At 36.9% G+C, this 26381-nt stretch overlaps 1 protein-coding gene across 1 annotated transcript in view; it reads right to left on the bottom strand.

Annotated features, from left to right (window-relative positions):
* Positions 1-14373: 14373 nt before the first annotated feature.
* Positions 14374-26381, bottom strand: part of FBXO33 (F-box protein 33) — a 31856-nt gene continuing 19848 nt past the window's right edge. Inside the window, exons 2-4 of the mRNA XM_074213436.1 lie at positions 24196-24306; positions 18360-19045; positions 14374-16410 (exon numbers count right to left, since the gene is read on the bottom strand). Of these exons, the coding sequence (XP_074069537.1) occupies positions 16139-16410; positions 18360-19045; positions 24196-24306 (1069 nt within the window). The 3' untranslated portion in view covers positions 14374-16138. The remainder of the gene's footprint in view (positions 16411-18359; positions 19046-24195; positions 24307-26381) is intronic.

The raw sequence follows: 26381 nt of genomic DNA on the forward strand, positions 1-26381 counted from the left end.
TAGAAAAACTGACAATTAGATCAATCCAAGACTAGAATGAGCCTCATGAAAGCAATGAGTTTTCCCCCTTCCTGACAGTCCCTGAGCAAACAATAGCACTTGTCAGATGAATTTTAAAAGGCCTTACTTTTCAGGTGTGGGCTGTACTAAACTGAAACTGAGGTTTCTTCCAACTCTGAAATTCTGTGGTTCTGAGGCAATGAAGGTGTTTTGTTTTTTTAAGGAAAACAAGGATTCTGGGAGATCCTTGTGCAGTACCAGGTAGCTAGGGCTACTTGCAAGTTTTATCAGCCTTAGGAAATGGGTCAAGAATATCAGTCACAGAACAGACACGACAGTTTATTAATGCATCAGGATCATCTGTAGTAAAATCTATTATAGAAACCAAATTCATACTGAGGCTCTTCCTGCACCATTCTTTGATCTCTCTGCCAAAACCTCCCATCCTGAGGGCTACATTAAGTGAATGGCACAAAATCTTGCCCTCTTAGGAGCTGCCCTCTTCTTCCACAGAGGCTAAATAAGGACTAATCCTCATCCAGTGACTCATAAAATGGCATCAAGTCAGCTAAGGAATCCCTTTTCTAAACAAAGTCTAGACACCTATAGTTATGAGGGCAAGCAGGTGGCAGAACAGATAGAATGCTAGGCCTGGAGTCAGGAAAATCTGAGTTCAAATTTGACCTCAGACACTTCCTATCTGTGTGACCCTGGGCAAGTCATAATCTCCATTTGCCTCCATTTTCTCATCTGTAAAATGAGTTGGAGAATGAAATGGCAAATCACTTTAGTATCTTTGCCAAGAAAACCCCAAATGGAGTCATAAAAAGTTGGAAATGACTAAATAACATGGGAATAGCAACAGTTTTGAATCCCCCATGCTAGAAATCAACTTTTTCCAATACTCAAATACCATTTTGGTCCCTCAAACCCTATCTGGGAAGAAGTCATCTGGACCATCTACAGAAAAGGAAGCCTACAAATTGAAGGGTACCTGAGCTGCACCAGGTATATGGAACCCTTAGAGGAAGCCAAGGTACTTGAGAAGGAATAAGGGCTAAGAGAATTAACGAGAACTGTGTTCCAACACCATCTGATTGGTCTTCCTGGATAAACCCCTGGCTCAGGGGTGGTATTGATTTGTTACTGGGAGGTTAGAAATGACCTGGGAAGTCAGATATCTAACGATGCAGCAGACTGCCACTTTGCCAGTTGGTTAGGGACCACCTGGATTAGATGGGTGCTTTGATTGGCACAAGAGCCCAACTGGGTAAGAATACATAGCTGCTTTGTCCTTAGGGGAATCATGGTCTCATGCTTAGCAGAACCTGGCATCACAAGGTCCAAATTGGCACAACTCAATCTCTGTTATTCTTGTAATAGCACCAACGTAGTAGTTTGGGATACGATGTCTGACAGGTGCTGACAGGCTCCATAAATAACTATGTGGGGGAAGGCATTAGCAATATTCCTCTACTGGTACTGATCCCAAAGCTGGGAAGCCTTCGAGTATCCATTCTTGTGCTTTCCAAGTCCTAGCCCAGTCCACCAAACCAAGGCTACCTCTTCCCCAAGATTCACATAGCAGCTGTGCTGCTCAGTGGAAGGACTGGCCAGAATCCTAATATTGTTAGATTGCCACACCAGATTAGTGGCCACTGAAGTCATGTATGCATGCTTCTCTCCTGGACTCATTGGTCACTCAGGAAAAAATGGGGTTTCTTAGGAGCCAGGTGCTTATAGTCGCGGTCCATTGAGCCAATAGAGGAGACAAGCCAGGAGCCAGTCTGGAAGCTTCAGTCTCTGACAGTTAACATGTTTGTGAAGCATGCTAAGCAGAGGAACCCGGATAATCGTGATTTGTACCCTTTCCATTTAGCAATAAAAGCCTCTTGTGCTTGTCCACTTGCATCACCCAACCATAATGGGCAACGCTGGACAGATATGAGCCGAACAAGCAGTCTGTGGCTTTTCAAGGACAGTAGTGGAGCTTGGAACTCCAGAAAATCTAACAGCTGCCTGTTCTGGTCACTCTTAATCCCTATAAAAAATTTCCTCCCGCTGTTACAGAGACCTCTTGAAGGGTCCCAGGGTCTAAGGGGAGAGCCTCAGGGACCCTCACTTGAAAGAGAGTTGCAAATGACTCAGTAAATGGGGGCCATTAGGATGGGGGGGAATGAAGGTTCTCCAATGAAGAGTCCAGTAAGTTGATTGGGGGACAAATGTGAGTAGATTATGTCCCTCGAATTCCAAGATTTTTCTCTCACCCACTATTTTACCCAAATTTGATCAAGCAGGGTTGATTTCTCATTCCCTGTCCCTCTTATGGGCCACCATCTGATCTAGGGTATCATCTGGCCCAATCAATACTGTGTCATCAATATAGTGGCATACAAATCAGTGCTTTCGGGAAGGGAGGTCTCCATTATAATGGTTCTACCCCACATCAGGTGGCATTCTGAGGGAAAGTCCAGGTAGCCCAGGTGAATGCATATTGCTCCCAGACTACATCATTCCTCTTTTCTTGAATTTCCATCTCCATCCGCCAGCACATCCGGGAGAAGGAAATTAGTTTTTTTAAGGGAGTCTGCCAATCAGGATGCTCCCTCTAAGGAACAAAAGGAGACTGCTGTTTCTCATATCACAACATGGACTGTTTCAGTCTGGGAGGCCTCAGGTTCTCTTTCATCAAAGAGGTCCCTGGTTCTGTGCTTCTTGGGTTCTAGGATTGGGTTCTTCTGTGTGGTGAGTGATGGGCAGGGGGAGAATCATCCCCTTTTCTCTTGCCTGAAATCATTCTTCCATATTACTTCTCAGTCAGCTCTCTTCCCTTGGTTCTGAGTCCCCCCTTTCCTTTCCTTGCCTTTCCTTTCCCTTCTCTGTTGTCTTCTACCATCAGAATGAGAACTCCTTGAAAGTAGGACCTGCCTTACTTGTTTAGATCTGAAGCTATTCAATGTATGTGCTGTCTGTAAAACCTAGGTAAGGAAGGGTCAGTGGGGGTGGGGGCACAGTAGCTCAGGCTACCAGCTCCAGAGTCAGGATCAGCTCACATCTCTTTATCCCTCCTTGGGAAAAGAGAGCTAGAGCTCAGGAGAGGCTGGTGGTCAGAGGAGGCAGAGCTAGCTGCTCCCTTGCCCAGCCCAGGGCTCACACGGTCTTGGCAACTGGTTCACTGCTCTCAACACTCCTTGGCAGTTCATGGTTGTGATGTTCTGTTCAGCGACTGCAGGCCCTGCCAGGCTCAGAAAGAGAGACCAGAGACTGGACACAATGCTGAACTCCACCCACCTGGATGGCACAGATGGACGCTGAAATCCCTCCTTCTGGTTTCTCTTCCTCCACAATGCTCTAGAAAGAATCCCATAAAGTCATGTTCAAAAAGATGTCACCATCCTGGTGAACTCTGGGGCAGCTTCTTTTTGAATCTCTCATCTTCACAGAATGCTCCCTGGGCCGAGAGCTCAAAACCCAGGGCTACCGAGAGACAGACCTTAATTCCACAAGGATTTATTAAGCACAGTGTCAAGGACTGTGGAAACAACAATGAAAGCAAAAAGAACCTGCCTTTAAAGAGTTTAGTTTCTGGGGAGGAGAAAATTATTAATACAAGATATTTACAAAATTATAGAAAGTGATTTGGGGGAGGAAAGGAGACTGAAAGCCAAGTACTAATAAGTGGTAGAATTCAAAATGGCCACCTGTAAGAGGTGGGTGGCTCAATGGAGAGAGTGCTGGACCTGGAGTCAAGACCTGAGTTCAAATGTGACCTAAGGTACTTCCTGGCTATGTGACCCTGGACAAGTCATTTAACTGTCTGTCTCAATTCCTCATTGTAAAATGAACAAGAGAAAGAAATGGCAAACTACCACTGTATCTTTCCCAAGAAAACCCCTGATGAAGAGTCTGAACAATAGGAGGCGGTGCTTCAAGAAATATGGTACTTTGAGTTGCAAGGTATTTTTTTAAGGAATAGGAAGGAAAATTTGAAAGGGAGAGTAAAGCCAATATCTTTTCCTTAAAATCCTATTGACTTAAAAGCAATATTTTGTGGGTTTTGGTAATTTAGTAGAAATATTCTTCCCCTTATGCATATAAAGGTATTATAATCATGTACTGAAATTACCTGAACCAGACCTTCAAAATGTATCTTAAACCAAGGTTTATAAAAAATAATGAAGCACATTTAATCACATTGTTCTCATAAAAATGTCATGTGTAAAAGTAAAAAAGGTCTTTTTAAAATCTGTCTTTCCTTGAAAAATAGCCTTGTGAGGACTTCTGGGGTGGAGCCAAGATGGCAGTTAGAAGCTTAGGAGGCTCGGGGCAGCTAGGTGGCGCAGTGGATAGAGCACCGGCCTTGGAGTCAGGAGTACCTGGGTTCAAATCCAACCTCAGACACTTAATACCTAGCCATGTGGCCTTGGGCAAGCCACTTAACCCCATTGCCTTGAAAATTCTAAAAAAAAAAAAAAAAAGCTAGAAAGCTCCCAGGGCTTTTCCCTAACCACCTTTAACTGAAGCTTCTAAATAGACTCTAAAGCTGCAGATACCACAAAAAAAAGATTGAAATAAGTTCTTAACTCAAGATAACCATAGAGGAACTTCAGCAAAGGTCTGTCTCATGTGGGGAAAAGGGGAGTCTAGCCCAGCATAGGTGGGAGAGCTGGAAAACCAGGGGAAGGCCCTTAGCCACAGTGCAGGGCAGGTCAAACCTCATTGCAGTAGAGTTGCAGCAGACCGGCAGTAGCGGACTCAACTCTGGCTCCAAAGACAAAGTTCGAGCCCCAGGAATAGTGATACAACAGGTGGGGACTGGGCTGGAGTAAACCAACAACAGGGAAAAAATAACTAACAACTGAAACATAGGCAATACACCAGGGACCAGACCCCTGGCCTCAGCACAAAAAGCTGGGAGTAGAGCTCAACCAGTTTAAAAAGTTTAAATAACTAAAAAAGCACTTCTCATACAAAGTACTATTCTGATAAAAATGATAACAAACATCATCTCAGAAGAGAAAAGCTTGACACTCATACAAAAGTACTATTCTGATAAAAATGATAACAAACATCATCTCAGAAGAGAAAAGCTTGACAAAAAGCCTAACATGTAAAGCCTCAAAGGGGTTTTATTAATTGGTGCCCAATCCAAACAGACCTCTTGGAGAGCTCAAATAAAATTTTCAAAATCAAAGTAGAGAGCAAGAAGAAAAATGGAGAAAAGAAATGAGTCATACAAGAAAATTATGAAAAACTGCCTGAAAAAACATTATCTTTAAAAGAAAAATTGGACAAATAGAAAAATAACTTCTTTAAAAGTAAAAATGGCCAACTGGAGAAAAGCAACACTTCAAAAATTAAAATTTACCAATCAGAAAAGGAAACACAAAAGCTAAGTGAATAAAACCCTAAAAATTGGAACTATACAAATGAATACTAAATGAGTCTATGAGACATCAAGATTCCATCAGACAAAACCAAAAGGCTGAAAAAATAGAAAAAATAGATAGTGCTTAGGAAAATGACCGATCTGGAAAATAGATCCAGAAGAGGTAATTTACAAATTATTGGTCTACCTGAAAGCCATGATCAGAAAAAGAGCCTGGACAATATCATGCAAGAAATCATGAAAAACTGCCCTAATATCTTATAACAAGAAGATAAAATAGTTCTTGAAAGAATTCACTGATCACTCCCAGAAAGAGATCCCAAAATAAAAATGCCAAGAAATATTGTAGCTAAATTTCAGATTTCTCAGTTGAAGAAGAAAATAATGCAAAGCAGCCAAAAGGAAACAATTTATACAAGGGAGTGAGAGTCAGGATTATGTAGGACTTAACAGCTTCAACATTAAAGGACTGGAAGGCCTGGAATATGATATTCTAGAGGGCAAAGGAGGTTGGATTACAACCAAGAATCAACCACTCTACAAAATGGGGCATATTCTTTCAGGGGAAAAGATGGTTCTTCAATGAAATAGAGGACTTTCAAACTTAGCTGATTAAAAAGACCAAAACTGAACAGAAAATTTGTTCTTCAAATTCAAGATTTCAAGAGATACATAAAAAGACAAATGGAAAGGGGAAGAAAATGTTAGTCAATAAGACTAAATTATCTACAGCCTCACACAGGAATACTTGTACCTTTTAAGAATTGTATTTCTCAGGGCAGTTAGGTGGCGCAGTGGATAGAACACCGGCCCTGGAGTCAGGAATACCTGGGTTCAAATCCAGCCTCAGACACATAATAATTACCTAGCTGTGTGGCCTTGGGTAAGCCACTTAACCCCCATTGCCTTGCAAAAACTGAAAAAAAAATTGTATTTCTCTTAGAACATTTGAAAAAAAACATACTTAGACAGAGGGTGTGGGTTGAAGTTGATTGTGATTTGATCATTAACTCTTGAGGGTTGTATTTCTATTGGAAAAGGAGGGTATTTAGAAGGAGGGTGTGGGTATTGATTATAATTTGATGATTATGGGTTTTGAGAATATTTCTAATAGAATACATGAGGGGAGAGTACTTAGAGAATGTCAGTATGAAAGGATTATGATGTGATTAAGTTTATAAATCAACCCTTGAGAATTGTACTTCTATTAAGATAGGTAAAAGAAGTAAACTCTGACAGATGGTGTGGGCACAAGACATGCATAAAACAAGGCATGGAAAAGAGGATTATATTGGGAGAAGACTGCCTTAGAGGATAAATAACAAAACATGATGAGGCACAAAGGACTATTATAGTAAAGGGGAAAAAAGAAGGGTATGAGCTTACTCTCAAAAGAGAGGGGGAAGGTGATTGCTAATCCTGGACTTCCCTCCATCCTAACTATGAATGGAAACAGAGAGTAGAGTGAAACAAAAACCAGAATCCTTTAATATGTTGCTTACCAAGAAACATATTTGAAGCAGAGAGATACACATAGGGTAAATGTGCAAAGGCTGGAGCAGAATGTATTTTGCTTCAGCTGAAGTTTAAAAAAAAGCCTATTTTATCAATCAATCTCAGAAAAAGCAAAAACAAAAATGGATCTAATTAAAAGGGATAAGGAAGAAGAAAAACATTGTAAGGCTAAGGTCAATTAATAGATTATTTGTGAAATTTTGTAAACTACTCCTTAGAATGTCCATCAATTGGGGAATGGCTGAACAAGCTATGGTATATGAATGTTATGGAGTACTCTTGTTCTGTAAAAAATCATGAGTGGCAAGACCTCAGAAAATCATTAAAGCCTTGTTTGAACTGATGCTGAGTGAAGTGAGCAGAAGCAGGAAGACATTTTACACATTAATAGCAACATTGTGAGATAATCAACTATGCTGGATGCAGTTCCTCTCACCAGTTCAGTGATCAAGGACAATCCTGAGACTGAAAATGTCACTCACATCCAGAGAAGAAACTATGGATTCCGAATCAGCAGAGCAAAGCATACTATGTTCACTTTTTAATACTTTTTTTGTTTTTTTTCTTTCCTTCTCATGGCTCCCCCCCCACCCTGAATTCTAAATTCTTATTTCACCACATGGCTAACATGGAAAAGTTATGTATGTAAATATGTACATGTATAATCTATACTAAATTGTTTGCTACCATGGGAGGTGGGAGGGTAGAAAGGGTGTTAGAAAAACGTGGAACTCAAAAGCTTGCAAAAGGACGAATGTTGAGAACTACCTTGGCATGTAACTGGAAAATAAAAAAAGAAAAAGAAAAAAATAAGACTTTTCTAGGAATGGAGATATATATATATATATTTTAATTTTTTTTATTTTTAGTTTTTGCTAGGCAATGGGGTTAAGTGGCTTGCTCAAGGCCACACGGTTAGGTAATTATTAAGTGTCTGAGGCCGAATTTGAACTCAGTTACTCCTGACTCCAGGGCCAGTGCTCTATCCACTGCACCACCTAGCTGCCCCAATATTTTTCTTAATACGAGAAAAGCCACTAATGAATCATTTAAAAATATTTGAAGTTTTTAAAACAATTTTGGGAAATATTTGTTAAAATATTTTTAAAGTATTCTTTTTGGATTTCTCAGGTGCAGCATTTTCACTTGTTCTTAATATCTCAGAATATAAAGGTACAGTACTTTTTGTAGACCTGGTGGGGTGAGGAAAGACAGATTCAATCTCACAATGAAGCTGTGTGTTGTGTGCCTGGCTTTAAGCAGCCTCCCTTTTATAAAAAGGAGGTATGATAATCCTGAGGTTCCACTTCTTACAAGAAACCTCTCCTAATGGCAGGTTGTTTATAAAATTACAATTAGTTTTTGTATTCCCTTAAGTGACATGCTACTGGGTCCAAGGGGACTTGGGTACTCTGTCTTCCCTCTCTACATTAAAAGACCCCCTGCTTTAGACCAAGGCAGGCACAGACTGACCTCTTATGAGAAGTGTTAGGCTCTTTCACTCTTGGCTATTTATTACCATCATGGAACCTTAATTACTGAATTACTTAAATCTTGAGTTCAGCTTGGGTCCAGGGGCTACAAAAAAGCAAGGAGTGGAAAGGCCTTCACTAATTAGTGTACAATATAAATCAGGTATAAAACAATTATGTTTCTTCCACATAAAGAAATGCAAAACACATATTCACCAAGAGACTCAATATAACTATTCTTATTCTCTCCCAGGAAACTGAAGCTAAAACCTCTAAACATGAATCAGTTTGTGGTGCTGCCAAAGGGTATTTTAAATGTCACCTCAGCTTTGCAATGTTCAAACAATTCCTTCCACATCCATGCCTTCTAGCAAGTCAGGTCAGAGCTTCTTTATGCCTCCCTCTATGGTCTCTATTGGTGACCATCTCCTCCAAGACCTGCAGTGGATGTTGACAGGGTGCCTCCTGCAGGACTGTGAGCCTTGACCAGGGTCTCCTGACCTCTTGTATTCACAAGGCTCCCTTCGAGGTTGGATATATTCATCGGGATTGCTATTTGGACATCTATGATCAGGCAAAGAAACAAAGAGGCAATCAGGGCTGCATAGCGGAAGCCTGCTTTACCTACCATGTACCTGCAGCCACCATCCTGTTAAGGGAGGGGAAAGGTTCCCACCATCTCCCACCCACCTCAAGGGAAGTTTAGGGAAGGAACTACTTTCAACATTGGGAGCTTTGGAGGGAAAACAGTGACCTGCCATTTCAAGTCCACATTAGACTTAGCCTTAATGCAGCCCTCCCATCCTCTTTCCCTTCTTTAAACCTTAAGACAAAGAGGTAGCCCAACTTGGAAAACCCATGCCCATCATGCACTGAAGCAACAACTGACCATCCCAAGACCATCCCAAAGCAAAAAAGTTCTTTAAAAGGTGATTGGTTCCCCAAAATTGGGCAAGGAACTTGCCTGGGCAAGTCTGGGCACCCACCTTCACCCCCAACTCCAGGTTCTTGCTATATGGTACTGTCAAGTTCCTTATTTCCCTTCCCCTCATTCTCCATTCTTCATTGTGTAATTTAGAAAATACCCGCATTTCAGTGGTTCTGGCTGTTCTTTTGTATAACAGTGAATATATTAAGTGGCCCTGTGGGCTCCTAGCAAAGTCCATCTGGATACCACCTTCTCTGCCAAGGGTAATGGGAGCCACATACCAGGTCTGTTCCCTGTTAGAATCTGTTCTCCTCTTTCCCCTTGTGAACTACTACTATGCAGTTGTTACCTGCTTTGCTGTGCAGCTCTTCTCTTTATCCACTCTCCTGCATTACACTTTCCAAAATGCTATTTTTTTCCTTACAACTATCACTGCAGTTAGGTAGGGCAGATGTCATTTGCCTCATCTTCCACTGATCCCTAGAGAGATTATGCGCTTCAAGTCAGACAAGTGGAAGAGTAACACATCCAGAATTATAACTCAAGTAGATTGCTTTCTGCCTATTAGTTCTTAACTATATGGATCTGACATGTGGTTTATCATACCGTAAAACCTTTTTACACAGGGAAAAATGTTCAAATAGTTGAGTATAGTCTACCTGAAATGTTTATTGTTGATTATTTTTCTTTTAAAATTGTTTATCCCATCTCACCCAGAAGTGAAGTGCAGGAATTATTCAGAAGTTGGTCCCATTCAGAAAATCATATTTAATCCTCTAGTCAACAGAAAGGCATTGAAGTTGTGTAAGGGGTGACAGTGGACAGACCTGCACTTCAGAAAAATCACTGGCAGTTATGCAGAGGATGGTTTGGGGAGGGAAGATCAATTAGGAGGCTATTACATTACTCATGTGAACAGAGTAAAGGGGACTAGAAGACGGATCAATTTTCATAACACATTATAGTGCTCAAAGTGTTAACAGGAAATCCCATGATCAGTTTATGCATTTAAATAGCATCGAATCAATCTGATAAATGGAAGAAGTGGTCTTATCTTATTCCAAAACATTTTGGAACTACTTGAGTGTGATTATATGTTACAACAATCATTTGAGTTTATCAATTCAGAGAAAAAATAACAAGTCAGCTATGTGTTAACAAGATCATCAGATGACCCAGCAGATTTACAATTTTTTTCAACTTAGATTCAATTAGGAATTATGTCAAGGAGATAGAGGAAAAGTAGTGATAGTAACAGAAAGATAATGGTATAAGTCCGAATACCTTAAAAACCCTTTGAAAACATAAGATATTTTGAATTCATGAGTAGCTTCTAGAAACAAATATGAATTTGATTATTTCTAGATGTGAATTTTCCTCATATTCCAGTTGACCCAACAGTTACTAAATACTTTTAAAAATTGGAACAATTATATAGTAGTTTAACTTTTCAAAGTCGTTCATACTGATTAATTCATTTTATTCTTCTCTAAACAACCCAGAGAATAGAAAGCTGTTATCATTAGAACAAATTGCGGCAAAGAGGTATAGTGCTTTTTCTAATTAGTGACAAAGTTAATTAGTGCCAGTGGGGACTAGAAAAGTCTAATGATTCAACCCATAGTTTTTTCCATTACATTATGATGAATTAATATACCTTGAAATTATTAATTATTTTGTCAGGTATAACTATATCCGATCGACAAATTAAACAAACATCAAAATGGAATAAGATAAAGCCCAAGTTCTCCCAAATAAGGTTAATGAATGAATATACTATTTTATAATAAAAGTTGACACGTTTTACTTCAAAAACATCATTTTGTCATCTTGTTGTCAGCTATCACTTCTTCCTACTTTTAGTATTTTAGGTATTCTCTGAATTTGCTGTTTTTAGTAGTGTGACATGAACAGATAACCAAGTTCATTAGAGCAGAGTCAAACATACATAATTAAAGAAGGGGTATGTGTGTGTGTGTGTGTGTGTGTGTGTGTGTGTGTCTGTGTCTGTGTGTGATGACCTCCTATGGCAGCCTGGTAAAACTATAAACTCTTCAGATTTTTTTTTAGGGGCCATGAAAAGGAAAGAATTTGGAACTCAAAATTTAAAAAAATGAATGTTAATTTTTTTAAAAAATGCAATATTGAATGAGATAAATATATACATTTAAAAAATTTTTATTCATAAGTTAAAAATTAAGATTACAAAAGAAATCAATTTTATTTAAAGTTATTAAAAATATATTTTTTAAAAATTAGATTATGGGCCCCCAAGTTAAAGATTCCTGGCATAGAGTCTCTGAGTAAGTCTGAATACTTTCCTACTGAATATTTGAATTTTAAGCCCAAGGTCCTTTTCCCTAAGTTTTGGCAACAAACTACCAGTCCACTATTCTATCCCTTTCTCTCCATGAGTCTGAGGGCAGAGAAGGTAAGAAAGTTTCCAAGGCAGCAGGTAGAAAAGGGTCATTGCACACTTTGGCTACTGCTGTGGCCCTTCATTACCCGAGTGATCCTGGGATGAAGAAAACAAAGCATTTGGTGGCAAGACTATAGTGAGGATTGGCAGGGACAGATGGATCTAAACTGGATAGTGAGTAGGAGAGAACAGAGTGGCAACCACTGTGAAACTTTAGCAATTACAGCCTTTACCCCCATTTCTCCATTGTTTGCTGAGATCCCAAACAACAATCATTTCTAGCCTGGGAAGATGTCTCAAATCTGTCTTAATTGCACGTGCACATGCTGGAATGGTTATCAGTCTCATGACTATCTTACCAGCTGTCAAGGTTTCACTACACCTGGCAACTTAGTCCCTGCTTTTTGCTCCCTGGCCAGTTTTGCCACTGCAAGGTCTCGGTCTCATTTCCACCCCAGGATCTATTTTCAACTCAGATTAGAGAGTTTGGTGGTAGAAGCATAAAAGCAAGTAGCTCTAGCCACTGGCAATTTTCCATCTCTTTCCTTGCTTCCAGACATATGGGGAAAAATATAATGGAATATTGGACTAATAACAGTCGACAGAAATTGGAAGAGTCCAATTACAGGCCTACATGCACAAAAAAATGCTATCTACTCCCTGCTCTCTCTATCCCTCCTAGTTTCCCTCTTCCCCCACCTTCCAGCATGGGTTCAGGGAGTTCAATAGCAGAGTAGAGTCACTCTGGCTCCTATAAAGAGGTGCTGGGGATAGCCCTAAGTTCTTGAAGTGCACTTGAAGTTAGGTGTTACTTTAACACCGAGAACTGAGATTTAATGTAGCTGTCATTATTTATGCTACCAAAAAAAGTGAATCAAGTGGAATACAACTAATACACAATTTTTAAAACCTTTTAGGGGCTCCAGCTCTTTGGTTTCTGAATTATCCTTAAGTGAGCAACCAAAAAGCAGTCGTAATGCAGTGGACAGAGTAGCTAGGCTTGGAGTCAGACAAGACATGAGTTCAAATCCACACTCAGACAGTATTTGCATTAGTTTCCTCATCTGTAAAATAACTAGAGAAGGAAATGGCAAACCACACCTGTGGGTTTGGGGCTTTTGTCAAGAAAAATCCCAAATGGAATCACAAAGAGTTGGACACGACTGAACAACAACAACAACAACCATAATTGTTCATCAAGGGGTAATATGGCTTCTAGTGCCATTATTTCTGTTTATTACACTTTTGTTGTACAGAGAATATGTAGAATATTAACATTCATAACTCCCACTTTCTTTTCACCTTGTTCTATAACCAAAAGTATGATTCAAAGTCCTTATACTTTTCATATTTAATGTTAATTCCTTTTGACTTGCATACAATGAAGTCAAGAGACAGCATTTTATAGGGAAAAAAGCAAATTAAATTCTTGTGTTTGCTTGTCAACTATAAAGCATTGAAGCATTTCCCCATCTTCCTTAATCACAAAGGTGTTTGGAGGAAGAGAATGAAAACATCTGCAGATATTCTAAAGCAAAAGAATAAAGAATACAGTATGAAAAGTTGTAATTTCAGAGTATTCTGAAGATCTGAAGAGATTTTAATTTTCCATTCTATCTTGAATAAAATTATTTGGAATTTAAGTATCCAATAAATTTACTCACAGATGTTCTTGGAAATAAATAACTAGAAATAAAAGAACTTATTAAGGTGATCCATCAACTATGGGTACTATTACACTTTTAAAGAGTTTAGACATAGCTAAATAGCATGTGTGTCAAAGAGCATTTTTATTATTACGATTTCTTCCAAATGTCTTAATTCTAGCAACTGCTTTAGTATTTTAGACCCATATATTTTAAACACACCCACCTATCTGGTTTGGTTGGTTCTTGTCCCTTGTTATCAAAGAAGACCAAAATGACATCACTATGTTTGAGACAAATTACAGTGTGCCCAACTGTGGCTGACCAGACCAATACTAGTTTGGAATGCTCTACCACAGGTTGGGCACAAATAGTATATGTGAACACCTGAGGGGACTACGCTACCCCAATTTATTAAATGAGGTTAAATGTGTTCTAAAAACAGATAAGCAGTAAAAATCATGACAATATTTGGCAGTGTTTCTTAGAGGCACTGAACCTATCATAAATGCCATTTTTGTCATTCCAACAACCAAGAACATACAATGTCAAACTGAAGCAATACAAGGTGTTTATAACCTATTTAATGGTGGGACACTGATAAGAATACTATACATTTCTCTGAAGCACATTATTTCTGAATCTAGCATATGCTATGGGTGCAAGGATTTCTAAAACTCAAGATTACTGTAATCCACAATTTAAGTTTTACTGTATCCATAAGGCATCTTAAATGCATAATACATTAAGGTCTGTGCTAAGCAATCTAATTTTTTGCGTTTACTCTTTGAATTTTTGCTAAAGTTTGATTTTTTTAAAAAAATTTTAATTTACAAAAATAACCAACCCAACAGAAAGACCATTTATGATGAAATTTAAAATTTGAGTTTTGTTGCAGTAGAATACAATGAGAGGTAACAAAGGATTATACACAATTTATGAAGTATTGTTGCAATTTAACACTAAAAGTTTTCATGCTGATACAATAAAATGTTTTACAATGATCAATTTTTAATGCTTTATTCATTAATTAAAAGAATATACATTTAACATAAACCATACAACATCAGTCATCAGGTCAAACACTCAGCTGGTTTCCTTACAGTTTCTGTCAGGAGTTATTTTAAATTTGATCACATTTATAAGATAAAATCTCACCACATCTGGCATATACACACACACTGTGCCAGTGGATTCACTCTACTGATGTACATATAAAATCCGCATGGTATGTGCTCACTGGAGACAAAACAACGCACACCTGTCAAAAGGTCATTTTAATATAAGATGGTAAAACTATTTGCAAAACACATATAAATTTTCCATAAATAGAATCATATCTGGACATCTGTTGCATAAATTGTGTTTTCCAAAGCTTACAATAGAGCAGCCAGGTCTCAGCACTGCTGGGCACCCACTTTGGCTACTTACTTTATTATTGCAGACTGTCCTTTAACATTAAATGCACAACATTCGTACCACTTAAAACTTGGGTCAGGTGGAAGTCTCACAGAGACCACGTCTGTACCGCGGTTGCCCTGAAACAGTTAAATAGGCTTTTAAAGCCTCTCAGATATAACAAGATTTTAAAACATACTTCATGGAATGTTCTTCATGCATCATAGCAGCTCATACCTGTGATAGAACAAGCTTAAGTTTTTCCTTTCCTTACTTTACATTCACTATTCACAGTGAAACAGGTGCATGTTTAAGAGTTCTGAGGTTGCTGACTGAGCCACAGCACAGCTGTGTACCATAGGTCGAAATTCGACCTTATATATTACAATCTAGCAGTATCTGGCTGGCCAAATTGGCCCACCCCTGCCAGCATGTGGGCACTTCTTCGTTTTTAATCTATTCTTTGGCAGCTGACACAGGCGCTGACAGAGAAAAATCCAGTGACTTGTGAGGGATTTCACGACCAATGTTTGTTTGCAAGCATATGTGTTAATATCTGTTGTAATTTTTTCTTTAAAGAGTTTCTGACTGTGGATTATATATTCCTTTTAGATCTACTATTTGAAATCTGGGCTAAAAGCTAACTTTTACCTTAAGACAAACAACATAATTGGATGAAAAGTAAAATTAAATCAAAGCAAAAGAACGAAGAAAAAAAATCCAATGATTTGAGTTCTTGTTTGTGTAAATAACTTTTTTAAAAAGTCAAATAGGTATTTAGCTTACTATTTCACATTACAAAAATTAGAATGCAGTGGCCTATAATATCAACTATTACACGTGATGCAAATTAAAGCCTTTGCTTTTCTGTTAAAGGGAATTCATTTATGATCAAATTCTTTTTCTCTCCTTTGAAATTTCAAAAAGAATCAAAGACATGCTATTAGAATGCATGACTGCAATGCATTGCATACAAACCCACAAGATTATGGATATATCTATAAGTGTATAAAAAAAATTTGGCTTCAGAGTACAGAACTCTGACTCACAATAGAAATCCCCCCAACCCCCCAAAAAAACAAAACTCAATGAAAATGCAGAGTCTTTCAGTGAAAGTTAGCCAGCAACCTCAGACAACCCTCGAGTTTTTGTATTACAAGTTCATTAATCGTGAAAGCCCTACATATTGCCACTTTCAACTTCTAAACCAATACCCGACTACGTTCTTTGATCAAGAAGTAGAATATACATATATAATTCTATATAGCTAATACTGATTAAACACAGCACAAAGGGGTTAATTCACACTACTGAAAAACATAATAAGACCCTACTTGCATATGTAACCACAGGAATTGTAAATAAAAAAAGCTAGACGCCTTCGCTGAAGCTTTGCATTTCTCTATAAAAATGACGATTTGGTTCAGTGAAGACACTGAGAGATTCGATGTCCATAACAGCATGCCAAGGTCGACCCAGGCCTAGCGATACCTGCTCAATAAGGTTATGCACGGGATCCACATCCTGATCAGCTAGTTCACCTTGATCAAAATCAATGCTTTCCTCGGTGACTTCAAGCACTTTAAGATCAGAGCCACGAAGACGAGCAATGGCAATGAGGTTGTGAGCCCACACTGTGTAACCTTAAAAACACAAGAGACCAAGCATTGTGATTTCCTTCCTTTTCATCATGTCTACTCAACAAGGTGGTTTCCCATCTTTCTTGTTCAACTCCTGAGAACCTTTAAAATTACATTACACCTGCCAGTTTTTGACCCCTTTCCTTTCTTGAATATATTTAAAAGAAAAGCAAAAAAGAACTGGTATGGTTTTGCCGGCAAATTAAAACAAAGTTTCCTTAAGACCTAATGGAAGAATTTGAAAATACCATGATGTTGATCGTTGGTGCCTAAGAAACTGAATTAATGGGGGGGAGACTCTATACTACTAAAACAAGTTACTGAATTAAGTTTAAGGTTTCTGGATGTTTCTTTAGGGGAAAAAAGTCCCACCAAACTAGAACAGGGATCACATGTGGCTTTAAAACTGGCAAACTCTTTTTAGATTAGTGACAGAATTCTCATGGGAGCAGGGTAAAGATGAAACCAAGAATTCTCAGAGAAGGGGCTAGAGAGGTGAGGAGCCTGGATGATCTCTGGCATACTTACCAATTCTAGACAAAACATTAAGAAACAGCTGGTTCTCTCCTAGCTTAATTATTCTCTGAATTTTATATGAATTTTTGAATATTTGAAAACTTTGAATATTTTCATAAAATCTTTAAAATATCATAGCAAAAGTAGGGGGTCTAGTTAATGTTTTAAAGTTTCAAAAAATCAGTAACCATAAAAAAACCAAAACAAAATCTAAAAACCTTTAGAAATTTACTGTTGACCAATTAACTTATTTTTTAAAATCATGTTAAATTTTTAAATCTCATCTCATAATTTTGATCTATACGAATGGCAACTATTTCTCAAATAGTAAAGAATGTCCTATGAAATGAATTAAAAGCAATTATTGAATACAAAACAATTATGTATTATTAATTACACAAAGTATTTACTCTATTTCGGGGTATGCAAATATTTCATTTTGGTTACAACTTGGCGCATTTTTGGTTGCATTCTTTGACTATTCTTGGGTAAAGCCCAAGTTTTTAAACTGAAGTATCAATTCAAATGAGGATTGTTCAAATTAAGGAGGAAAAAAAATACAGACATCAGTTGGTCAATGCAACTTACATCTCTTCTGAAAAAGTAAATTAATGTTGTTTTTGATACTGAAATAAATATAAATTCTCTCTTCCTTTATTCAATCTATCAGTTTTTAGAGGATTCTGTTTATAGGTAGGAATATAATAACTTTGTGGCTTGTGTGCTCATAGCTTAGTTCAACTGACTCTTAGTCATGATTTTGTAAGGCCTCAGGCAATATTATACAATCTCTACAACTTGAATTTCTCAATTTGATTTTAAGTAAATTGGTGGGAAAACAAAGAGTAAAAGATTTGAAGACAGAAAAATTAGGAAGGGACTATCTTGTTTATAAATAATGATGGAACCTATGTAATTTTGTAGACCTCAGGGAATACAAAATGTAAATCTACAAATTCCACAAAAATTGTGTGCAAAATTGCTAATTATCTGTGTACATTATCTACTACCAAAGCAACATACAATATACCAGAATTAACCTTCAGGAAAGTCAGAGACAGCTTTTTATTACAAAAATAAAAGTCCTAAAGTGAAAACATTATAATCACTTTAAGTTGCTTGTTTCTACTGATACTCCCTGATATAATGAAAGTATTTTAAGGACTGCAATTCTGAACAACACCTTGTCATGAGACTTGACCAAATGGAACATTAGCAAGGAGGGTAACACCATTATTAAGCTGACAGGAGTATGAAACCATAGGTAGATAAAAGAATAGAACTCCCCTTATTTAGAGATTCTCAACATATTATTCCACTTTTGACAAGGTAAAGATCAACAATAATATTTATTGGTATGACAAATTTCAAGTGTAATAAAATGAATATTTTCATAACATAGCCAAAGACAGTCATTTTTGCAAAGGAATACCTACCATGAACTGCCAAAAGGGAGAGCCTTGTGCACCTCCATGCTAATAAAACCAAAGGATCTTCATTCCTGTTGTCACTAAGATCTGGAAAACCAGATGTATCTATCACATCATTCATTAATATAAAATGAGTGAGGAACTTGTCATACTGCCTGGATATGAGATCAACAACAGCCCCTGAAACACAAGTGATGTAGCTATCAAAATGAATCCTCTCTAGTGGTATACTGGGTTTAAGAATCTTAAGCATGTCATCACTCTTGATATCAAAAGCCATTATATAAACCCGAAGACTAGTGCTGTTTCGTGTTAGGGCCTTCCAATTTTCATCTTCTGGCATGTTGTCCAGAGACTTGTTCATCAGAGAAATATTATGAACTATGAGAGACAGTCGATGCAAAGGCACATGGTTGTTATCAGCCAGGACTCTTGCCATGTCAGCTGTAAAATCACAGAAATCCAAGGCGAGTGAGCGCAGATTCACAAAGCGCTCCAATTCAACTGCAGTGATAAGAGTGGTGTTACCAGTGATGTTGTTATCCAGTAAACTCAGGTGTTCCATGGTGTTGGCAATAGGGTTTGAGAGAGATGACAGTGATGTGGGGGTTACTATTTCCAACATAAACCCACAAGACAGCCATTTCAGTTGTCTGCTATTACCCAATATTTCTTCAAACAGCTGCTGAATTCTGTAAGCAAAACATAAACCACAATAATTCCATTAACACTTGACTCTAATCCCTTAAATACTGCCTTACTAGAAAAAAGTTGTCAAACAGTATGCAAGGTTGAAATCCATTTTTTTTCTTGTTTAGGTAATGAACGTCTATTCAACATAAAAATGATGTTACTACAATCCATTGTTAACCTCTATATGGAAGATTAATGATTAAGATGCAGTATACTTTATTTGGAAATGATTTGGAAATAGACATGTGGAAACTCACCCTGAGAAAGTAACATTTTATACCAGTATAGTAGAAAAGAGCAATTTTATTCATTCTACTGGTACAGGGGAGGGCAGCCTGAAAAATAAATAATAGTTTTGATAGTATCATTTGTGTAAAGGCTAACAAAATAGACAAAATTATTCAGCAAATTCAAAGTTTTCATTTTTTTCCCCCTTAAGAAGAATCTCTTCCCTCATCTGCCTGGACAGGAAATAGAGGCTATTACTAATGGCTTGAATCCCACTACTGATTGGCACAGGACCTTTGACCAACCAAATCAGCTCACCCCTCCTCAGGCAACCTGGTAGTCCCCAGCTCTCAGGGACTCACCAAACTGATGCCAAACTTAGTGTGGGTACTCGATTGGCATAGCCCACTGCAGCTCAGATATCCTGAGCTCAAAAGATCTGCCAGCCTTCTAAGCTGGGGGTTACAATTGTGTACTGTTATGACTAGCCAAGTTTTTGTTTTTAATGTTGCATGGCATATGCTGACCAAACTGTTGCTAGGAAGTTCCCAAGAAGAATGGAGAAAAAGAATACACAGTTCTTTTTATTTTTCCCAAGAATCTCTCAAATGTAATATTTGGGTATATAATTCAAAATTAAGGATTACTTTTATCCTATTAGATCATATCTATAACATATCATGGGCTCTTTTAATGTGAAGATTTAAAATTTCAAAATTCTGAATAGTTTGGTTTAAAATATTATTTTATTCAGACTTTCTTTTTTTCCCCTATATGGTTTGCAGAAATAACCTAAGTAAAGTGAAAAATCAAGTTAATTTTCCCTTCTGCCCTAAAACAAGATTTAAGTTCTGACTAGTAGAAAGAAATTAGGAAATTAAAAAAAAGTTTATACCATATTCTAAAAATATCGGTGTTTTTTTTTTAGATTTTTCAAGGCAATGGGGTTAAATGGCTTGCCCAAGGCCACACGGCTAGGTAATTATTAAGTGTCTGAGGTCAGATTTGAACCCAGGTACTCCTGACTCCAAGGCCGGTGCTCTATCCACTGCACCACCTAGCTGCCCCCAAAATATATAAATTTTGAGAAATTAAATTTAATAATGTATTTTTAATAATACTGTATTATCCTGCTTTGAATGTTTATGTACTGCAGAAGTATTCTCAATTTAAAAATAAAACTCATGGAATTTCTTATAAGATTTTTCCAAAGAACATTCCTGGGCTAACAAAGCTTTATGACAACTGATAAAAGATTTTTTTTTTTATTTTTAGGGTCACTTTATAGCTTTCTTATGAAAGAATGAGGTACGTATTCCATACAAGTGAATTTTCCAGATAACTTGAAGTGTCCTAACTTATCATTTTAGCCATTCTGGGCTGAAATCTTTAATACAACATATTTATTCTACATCTAAAACTGACAGAATTGTAGTGTGTTTAGAACTAGAAGGTACTTAAGAAGTCATCTGGTCCAACTTCCTCATTTCAGTTACACAGATATTAAATGTCAAGACTGATATTTGAACTCAGTTCTAACATCAAGCTTGTTGTCTCTTTCCATAGAGCAAACAGAACATCCTTTAGTCTTTTCTAAGTGACTCAGATTCATTATTATAAACCATAACTATTATACTAGATTGTAATTCAGTGAAGTTCTCAGGTGCCACATGGCTATTTGTCTCTACACTAAATGTCCCCTAAATGTCTACTACACTTACTGAATATTCTAGTGCCTGCAATTTAAAGTTCTTCTGTATCATTTTTTGTTAACCTGCCAATTACCATTTCTGGTTGCCCATATATTTTCCTCTAGTATTACACCTATTCTAATTTTTTGTCTGCTAAAAATCTGGAAGTGAAGTTTATCTTGGTACATAGTAGGCACTTAATAAAATGCTTACTAAATTTTGCTTTTAACCTATTAGAGAATCAGTAAAATGTTGAATGAATCTCAATGAAAAAAAATTGCTCTGAAAAGTCTGGTGTAGCAGAAAGAGCAATAGATTTGAAGAAGATATGTAGTTTGACACTCAGTTCTACTACATGCTAGCTGAATGAATTAACTCTCTCTGGACCCGTCTCCTCTCATCTGAAAAAACAGTAGGTTGAACTACATGATTACCATGGTTCCCTACAGGTCCAAATCTAATTGCATAAAATAAAATATGACTCTAGTAGTAAATGAACTTTTGGGGTATTTTATTTAAGTCCTTTTTTTTTGGGGGGGGGGGCTATTTTTCAGATACTCAGCCAGGTTCTGAAAAGGCAGGTTACCACTAGGTAAATGAGTTGCTATATTTGATGAAACATAACAATATTTTGTGAAAAGTTTATACTCATCCTTTCTTTCTAATATTATCTACTATTTCTCTTTGCCTCTCTGATTCTGAGTGTGAAGAGTTTTTGGGGGGCTCTAGATGCTTTGATAAACTTTTTTGCAGTTTAAATAATAGGCCAAGAAGACATAATCAGAAATGGAATAACTGGACACTGTGCCCTGATAGGACCACTGGATTTTTGTGAGACCAAGAAGAACTTGACATAAAAAAATTAAAACTCAGATGCTAATTCTTTTCTGATTTTCTCCCTCTCTCTTACCAGAACCACAGAGGAATGAATATGGTCATACCAGTGACACATAATGAGTATTTACAAAAGACATATTTGCTCTCTATCCTTATGATAAGCCACAACTATTTTGTATACTGAAAAATTGAGAAGTGATCTTTAATACATGCTGTAAAAAGTGATGGATTGGGGCGGCAAGGTAACACAGTGGATAGAGCACTGGCCGTGGAGTCAGAAGTACCTGAGTTCAAATCTGGCCTCAGACACTTAATAATTTGCCTAGCTGTGTGACCTGGGCAAGTCACTTAACCCCACTGCCTTGCCAAAAAAAAAAAAGTGATGGATCAGTTACAAGTGTTTTTAGGTAGATGTAGAAAGAAGACGAAAAACAGGAACAAGTATATTCCTGAAGAACAAAATGGCTGGCCTCTGCAACGGATAGAATGTTTAACTTGTGATTGTGGTAAGAATGAATAGAAATCAATAATCAAAGAGAAATTAAGAGTCTCTAATTTAATAGACCAAACAAAATTAACTCACTACAACAAAGTTAGTTCTTATGTTTAAATGAATTGGTTACCTTTCGCACACACAAAAAAATCAGAGGCTATAACATAATGACTACATAATTAAACAACTAGTATCAACATGTTCTATTCTACCGTAGCTCTGCTGGCAGTAGAAATTTGACAAACCAGCCTTTCAATGGCCAAGTTTTGAGACCCAGTTTGTATTTTTCACTAATATAGTGAAACTATGATACTAAGAAAATTTCCATAATCAATATGCTCCATTTTCTAAAGAATAGTATGATGGAGAAGGGAAAACAGGAAAAAAAAAGGTAAAAAAACAACCCTCAGATTTTTTATTTATAAATAATGTATGACCAACATAAATAACTCACATTTTTGCTCATGCTAATATTGTTCTCTTAAGAATTTTGTTGCTCAGATGTATATTTCCAACTTACACTAAGAATTTCAGTTACAGATTCCACCACAGCAATGTCTAGCATTGTTTATGTTAAAAAAAAATTATTTGGTTATACATACAGAGCTTAATAAATCAAACAAGATTAATTTGACTCAGCTGCTTTATAACTGTATAATAGACTATAAGTCCCATGAGAACAGGGAACCATGCTTATTATATCTTCTCCAACACTTAGAAGTGCCATGCCTGCCCTGAGTATTTGCATGCCCCAAGTGTTTCACAAATGTTTGCTGAGTTGGAAGAGACCCTAAAGTGTAGAAAGAATGTTAGTCTTAAGAACTAGAAGACCTGGGTTCAACTGTTACTTCCAACATTTATTAATTTATGTGACTCTAGGCAAATTTACATAAACTTTCTGATCCTGAATTTCTTTCTTGGTAAAACAGGAATTAACATGAATCACCTATTTCAGAACATGGCTGTGAGGAAAATGCTTAAAAGTATTCTAGAAATGTAAACTATTGTTATTTCTTGTGAAAATCATCCTCTTAAAAGTTAGCAATGTGAAGGGATAAGGAATTTATGTTTTCTGTGTCATCAATTAGATTTCCCTAGGTATTAACATTATTAGAACATCAGATTAGGCTAGATTTTTTTTGTACCCAAGAACATTACATTTATCCCTATTGAATTTCATTTCATTTTATTCAGCTGATCATGTTAAACTGTTGAGATCTTTTTGGAATCTTAAGTAATTCTGTCATTCAACCTCTCCCAGATTTTTGCAGTTTGCAACTCTGACAAGCATACCTTCTATGACTTCATTCAAGTCATTGATAAAAATGCTGAAGAGTACAGGGACTGATCCCTGAGGTATGCCAATTGAGATCCCCTCCAAGTTCACATCCATTGATTAATAACAACTCCTTGAGTAAAGAAATTGATCAGTTTTGAATCATCTAACTGCATACTATCAATCTTTTCAATTTTATCACCAACTGTTCAATTCTATTTTTCCTGAAAAGTGAACTGAACTTTCCTGCCTCTTCTAATAACTATTTTAAATGCTTCCTTCCCCTGATTTGTTCAGTCAGCAAGCATTTTATCAAGCACCGGCACTGTGCTGGCACATTACTGAATTTCTATCTAGCCTTTAAGGTTCCACACTAGGATAAGATTCATAGGTGGTGGCATTAATGCTCTCATACCCTAATGGCTTCCCTATTTCACACAACATATAATATTTTACTTGCCATTGTATATGGTAATTATTTGCAGGTGCATCCTATCTCATATTATGCTGGTAGTCCCATAAGGGTAAAGGGCATACCTTATCTAAACTTTGAATGTCTCTATAAGCAGTGTTTAGACACAGGTGATTAATATATACTGAATTGAATTAAATTGTTTAACTTACTGCTTAATTTTTTTGCCATCTGGGTCCACCTTGCTGAGGTATATATTTGATAAACTTCCTTGCTGCTGTAGGATACTTATGTCTCCAAAAAGACTAAACTTCTGGAGGTTCCTAAAAGGGAAAAAAAAATTATAACCTATATTGTTGAATACATAGGACTTTTTTACAATCCACATCCTTCAATTCATTTATTTTAGGAAAAGAGGAAAAATCTCACTGTCTTCTGAATAGTGTAGTTGCCTAATAAAAATTAGGCATGGGGATTGAAATATTAGAGCTGATAAGAATCTTGTCTTTTTCCTCTCATTTCAGTTGCAAAACAATCTTAGATTTTTTTCCGACCAGACATTAGAAAGACTAATGAGTAAGGTGTTTTGTTTTACCTACCTTAAGCTTTACAAACTACCAAATCATGCTTATCAAATTTATTCCACTTTCCATATGAAATCCAGGAAAATCTAGAAAAAATCCATTTAGGTAAAATGAAAACGTTTTTTTAAAAAAATTTTAAAACGACTAAACTCTCGTTTCCCCAAACAGTATATACTGTGATCACAAATTAAAAAAAAACAATCAAAGAGCAAAACTACTCCAAGAGTTGTGCTGATATCTGAAGTTTCATTGAACAGTGCAGTACCACAACTTCTCCATAATATCCCTTTATTTTTGTTTTTTAGCTCAAAATTTCATGTTATATTCCTAATTGTTCTATGGAGTTTGTGACTTGTTCATAGGACTTTTTTTGGAAAATTAAATTTTTAAGGTTTGTTGTCATAATTACTAATAGCTATAATTTCAAATGTATAGTAATAATATGTTAAATTTTTAGCTTTCACTGGCACTTGGAGAGCTCTGTTTAGTTTCTTGCTCCTTTCTTCCTTCCAATCCACCTCCTCCCAATTTCAAAAGGCTCTGGGAGCCAAGAATATTTTAGGTGTTATACAGAATATGTATGATGTATTCAAATTGACAAGGAAAAAGCTCTCTCGGGATTCAAGGATATTAAAAAAAAGTTCCTTCATTTGAGAGCAATGTCTTTCCATATAAGTCATTATGTGGAAAACTAGAAAGACTTCCTCCTCCCCCACTAATTTAGGCATCCAAAATTAAGAGACAGAGATGAGGATGTGATACTGTGATATGGTAGCTCCAAAGATGTTTTTCTAGTTTTCCATTTTCATACAGAATTCTATTCTAAGCTCACTTCTCTTCTTCCTGTAGCCTAGACTATTTTTCTTGGTAATGTCATCAGTTCCCATGGAATCAATTATCATCTGTATGCTGATGATTCTCATATCTCTTTAATCCAGACCAAACTTCCTTGCTGAATTATGACCTTTTCAGTCTCAAAACTCCAGTTGTACACAAACATCTGTACTCAACATGTTCAAAACTGAATTTCCATTTCCCCAACTTTCAAACACAGGTGTCAATCTCAATTCCTCACTTTTACTCCATATCCAAATCCTTTTCACTTCCACCTTCAAAAGATGTGAAGATGTGTTCTGTGATATCTATCAGTCTATCTGTCTTGTCTGCCTATATCACCCCAAGACTAGAAGTATTGGAACAGTCTGCTGGTTGGATTCCTTACTTCATTCGTCTCTCTCTACTTTAGTTCATCCTTCACTTAGATATCAAATTGATCTTTCTTAAGGAAAAAAAAGGTATGATGTTATTCCCTAATTAAAAAAAATTTCAGTGCTTCCAAGACCAAATATAAAATCCTGGTGTTCAAAGTCCTTTTCAATCTGGCCCCTCCTACCTTTCTAGTCTTCTTAAACTGTACCTTTTTATGCCTCTTAGTTTACTCTGATTCAGTGATACTAGCCTTTCTATTCCTCAAATGAAATTTGAATATTGACAAACCAGACCCCTGGGTTAGGGAAGTGAGTACAATAGGGTTATTAATATTATTAGGGTTCAGTCTTAAGGAGGTTTACTCTAAGATCAGGCAAGGGGACTAATGGAAGGAACCGATGGAAATGATTCTGTTTTGAGTCATGCTGGAAAGCCAGATAGGTGAAGGAGCAGGGAGGACTGATATCACTCTGATTCTCTGCACACAGTATTTTTCTTTCAACCTTCTTCTAAATTCACTGGGGCTGTTGTACCCAGATGGGCATTTATCTATGAAGTTACCTAGTTTTAGAGCTGAAAGGTAAAAGAAAGCACATTTACAGTCA

This window comes from Macrotis lagotis, chromosome 1, assembly GCF_037893015.1.
Source record: "Macrotis lagotis isolate mMagLag1 chromosome 1, bilby.v1.9.chrom.fasta, whole genome shotgun sequence".
Taxonomy (NCBI): Eukaryota; Metazoa; Chordata; class Mammalia; order Peramelemorphia; family Peramelidae; genus Macrotis; species Macrotis lagotis.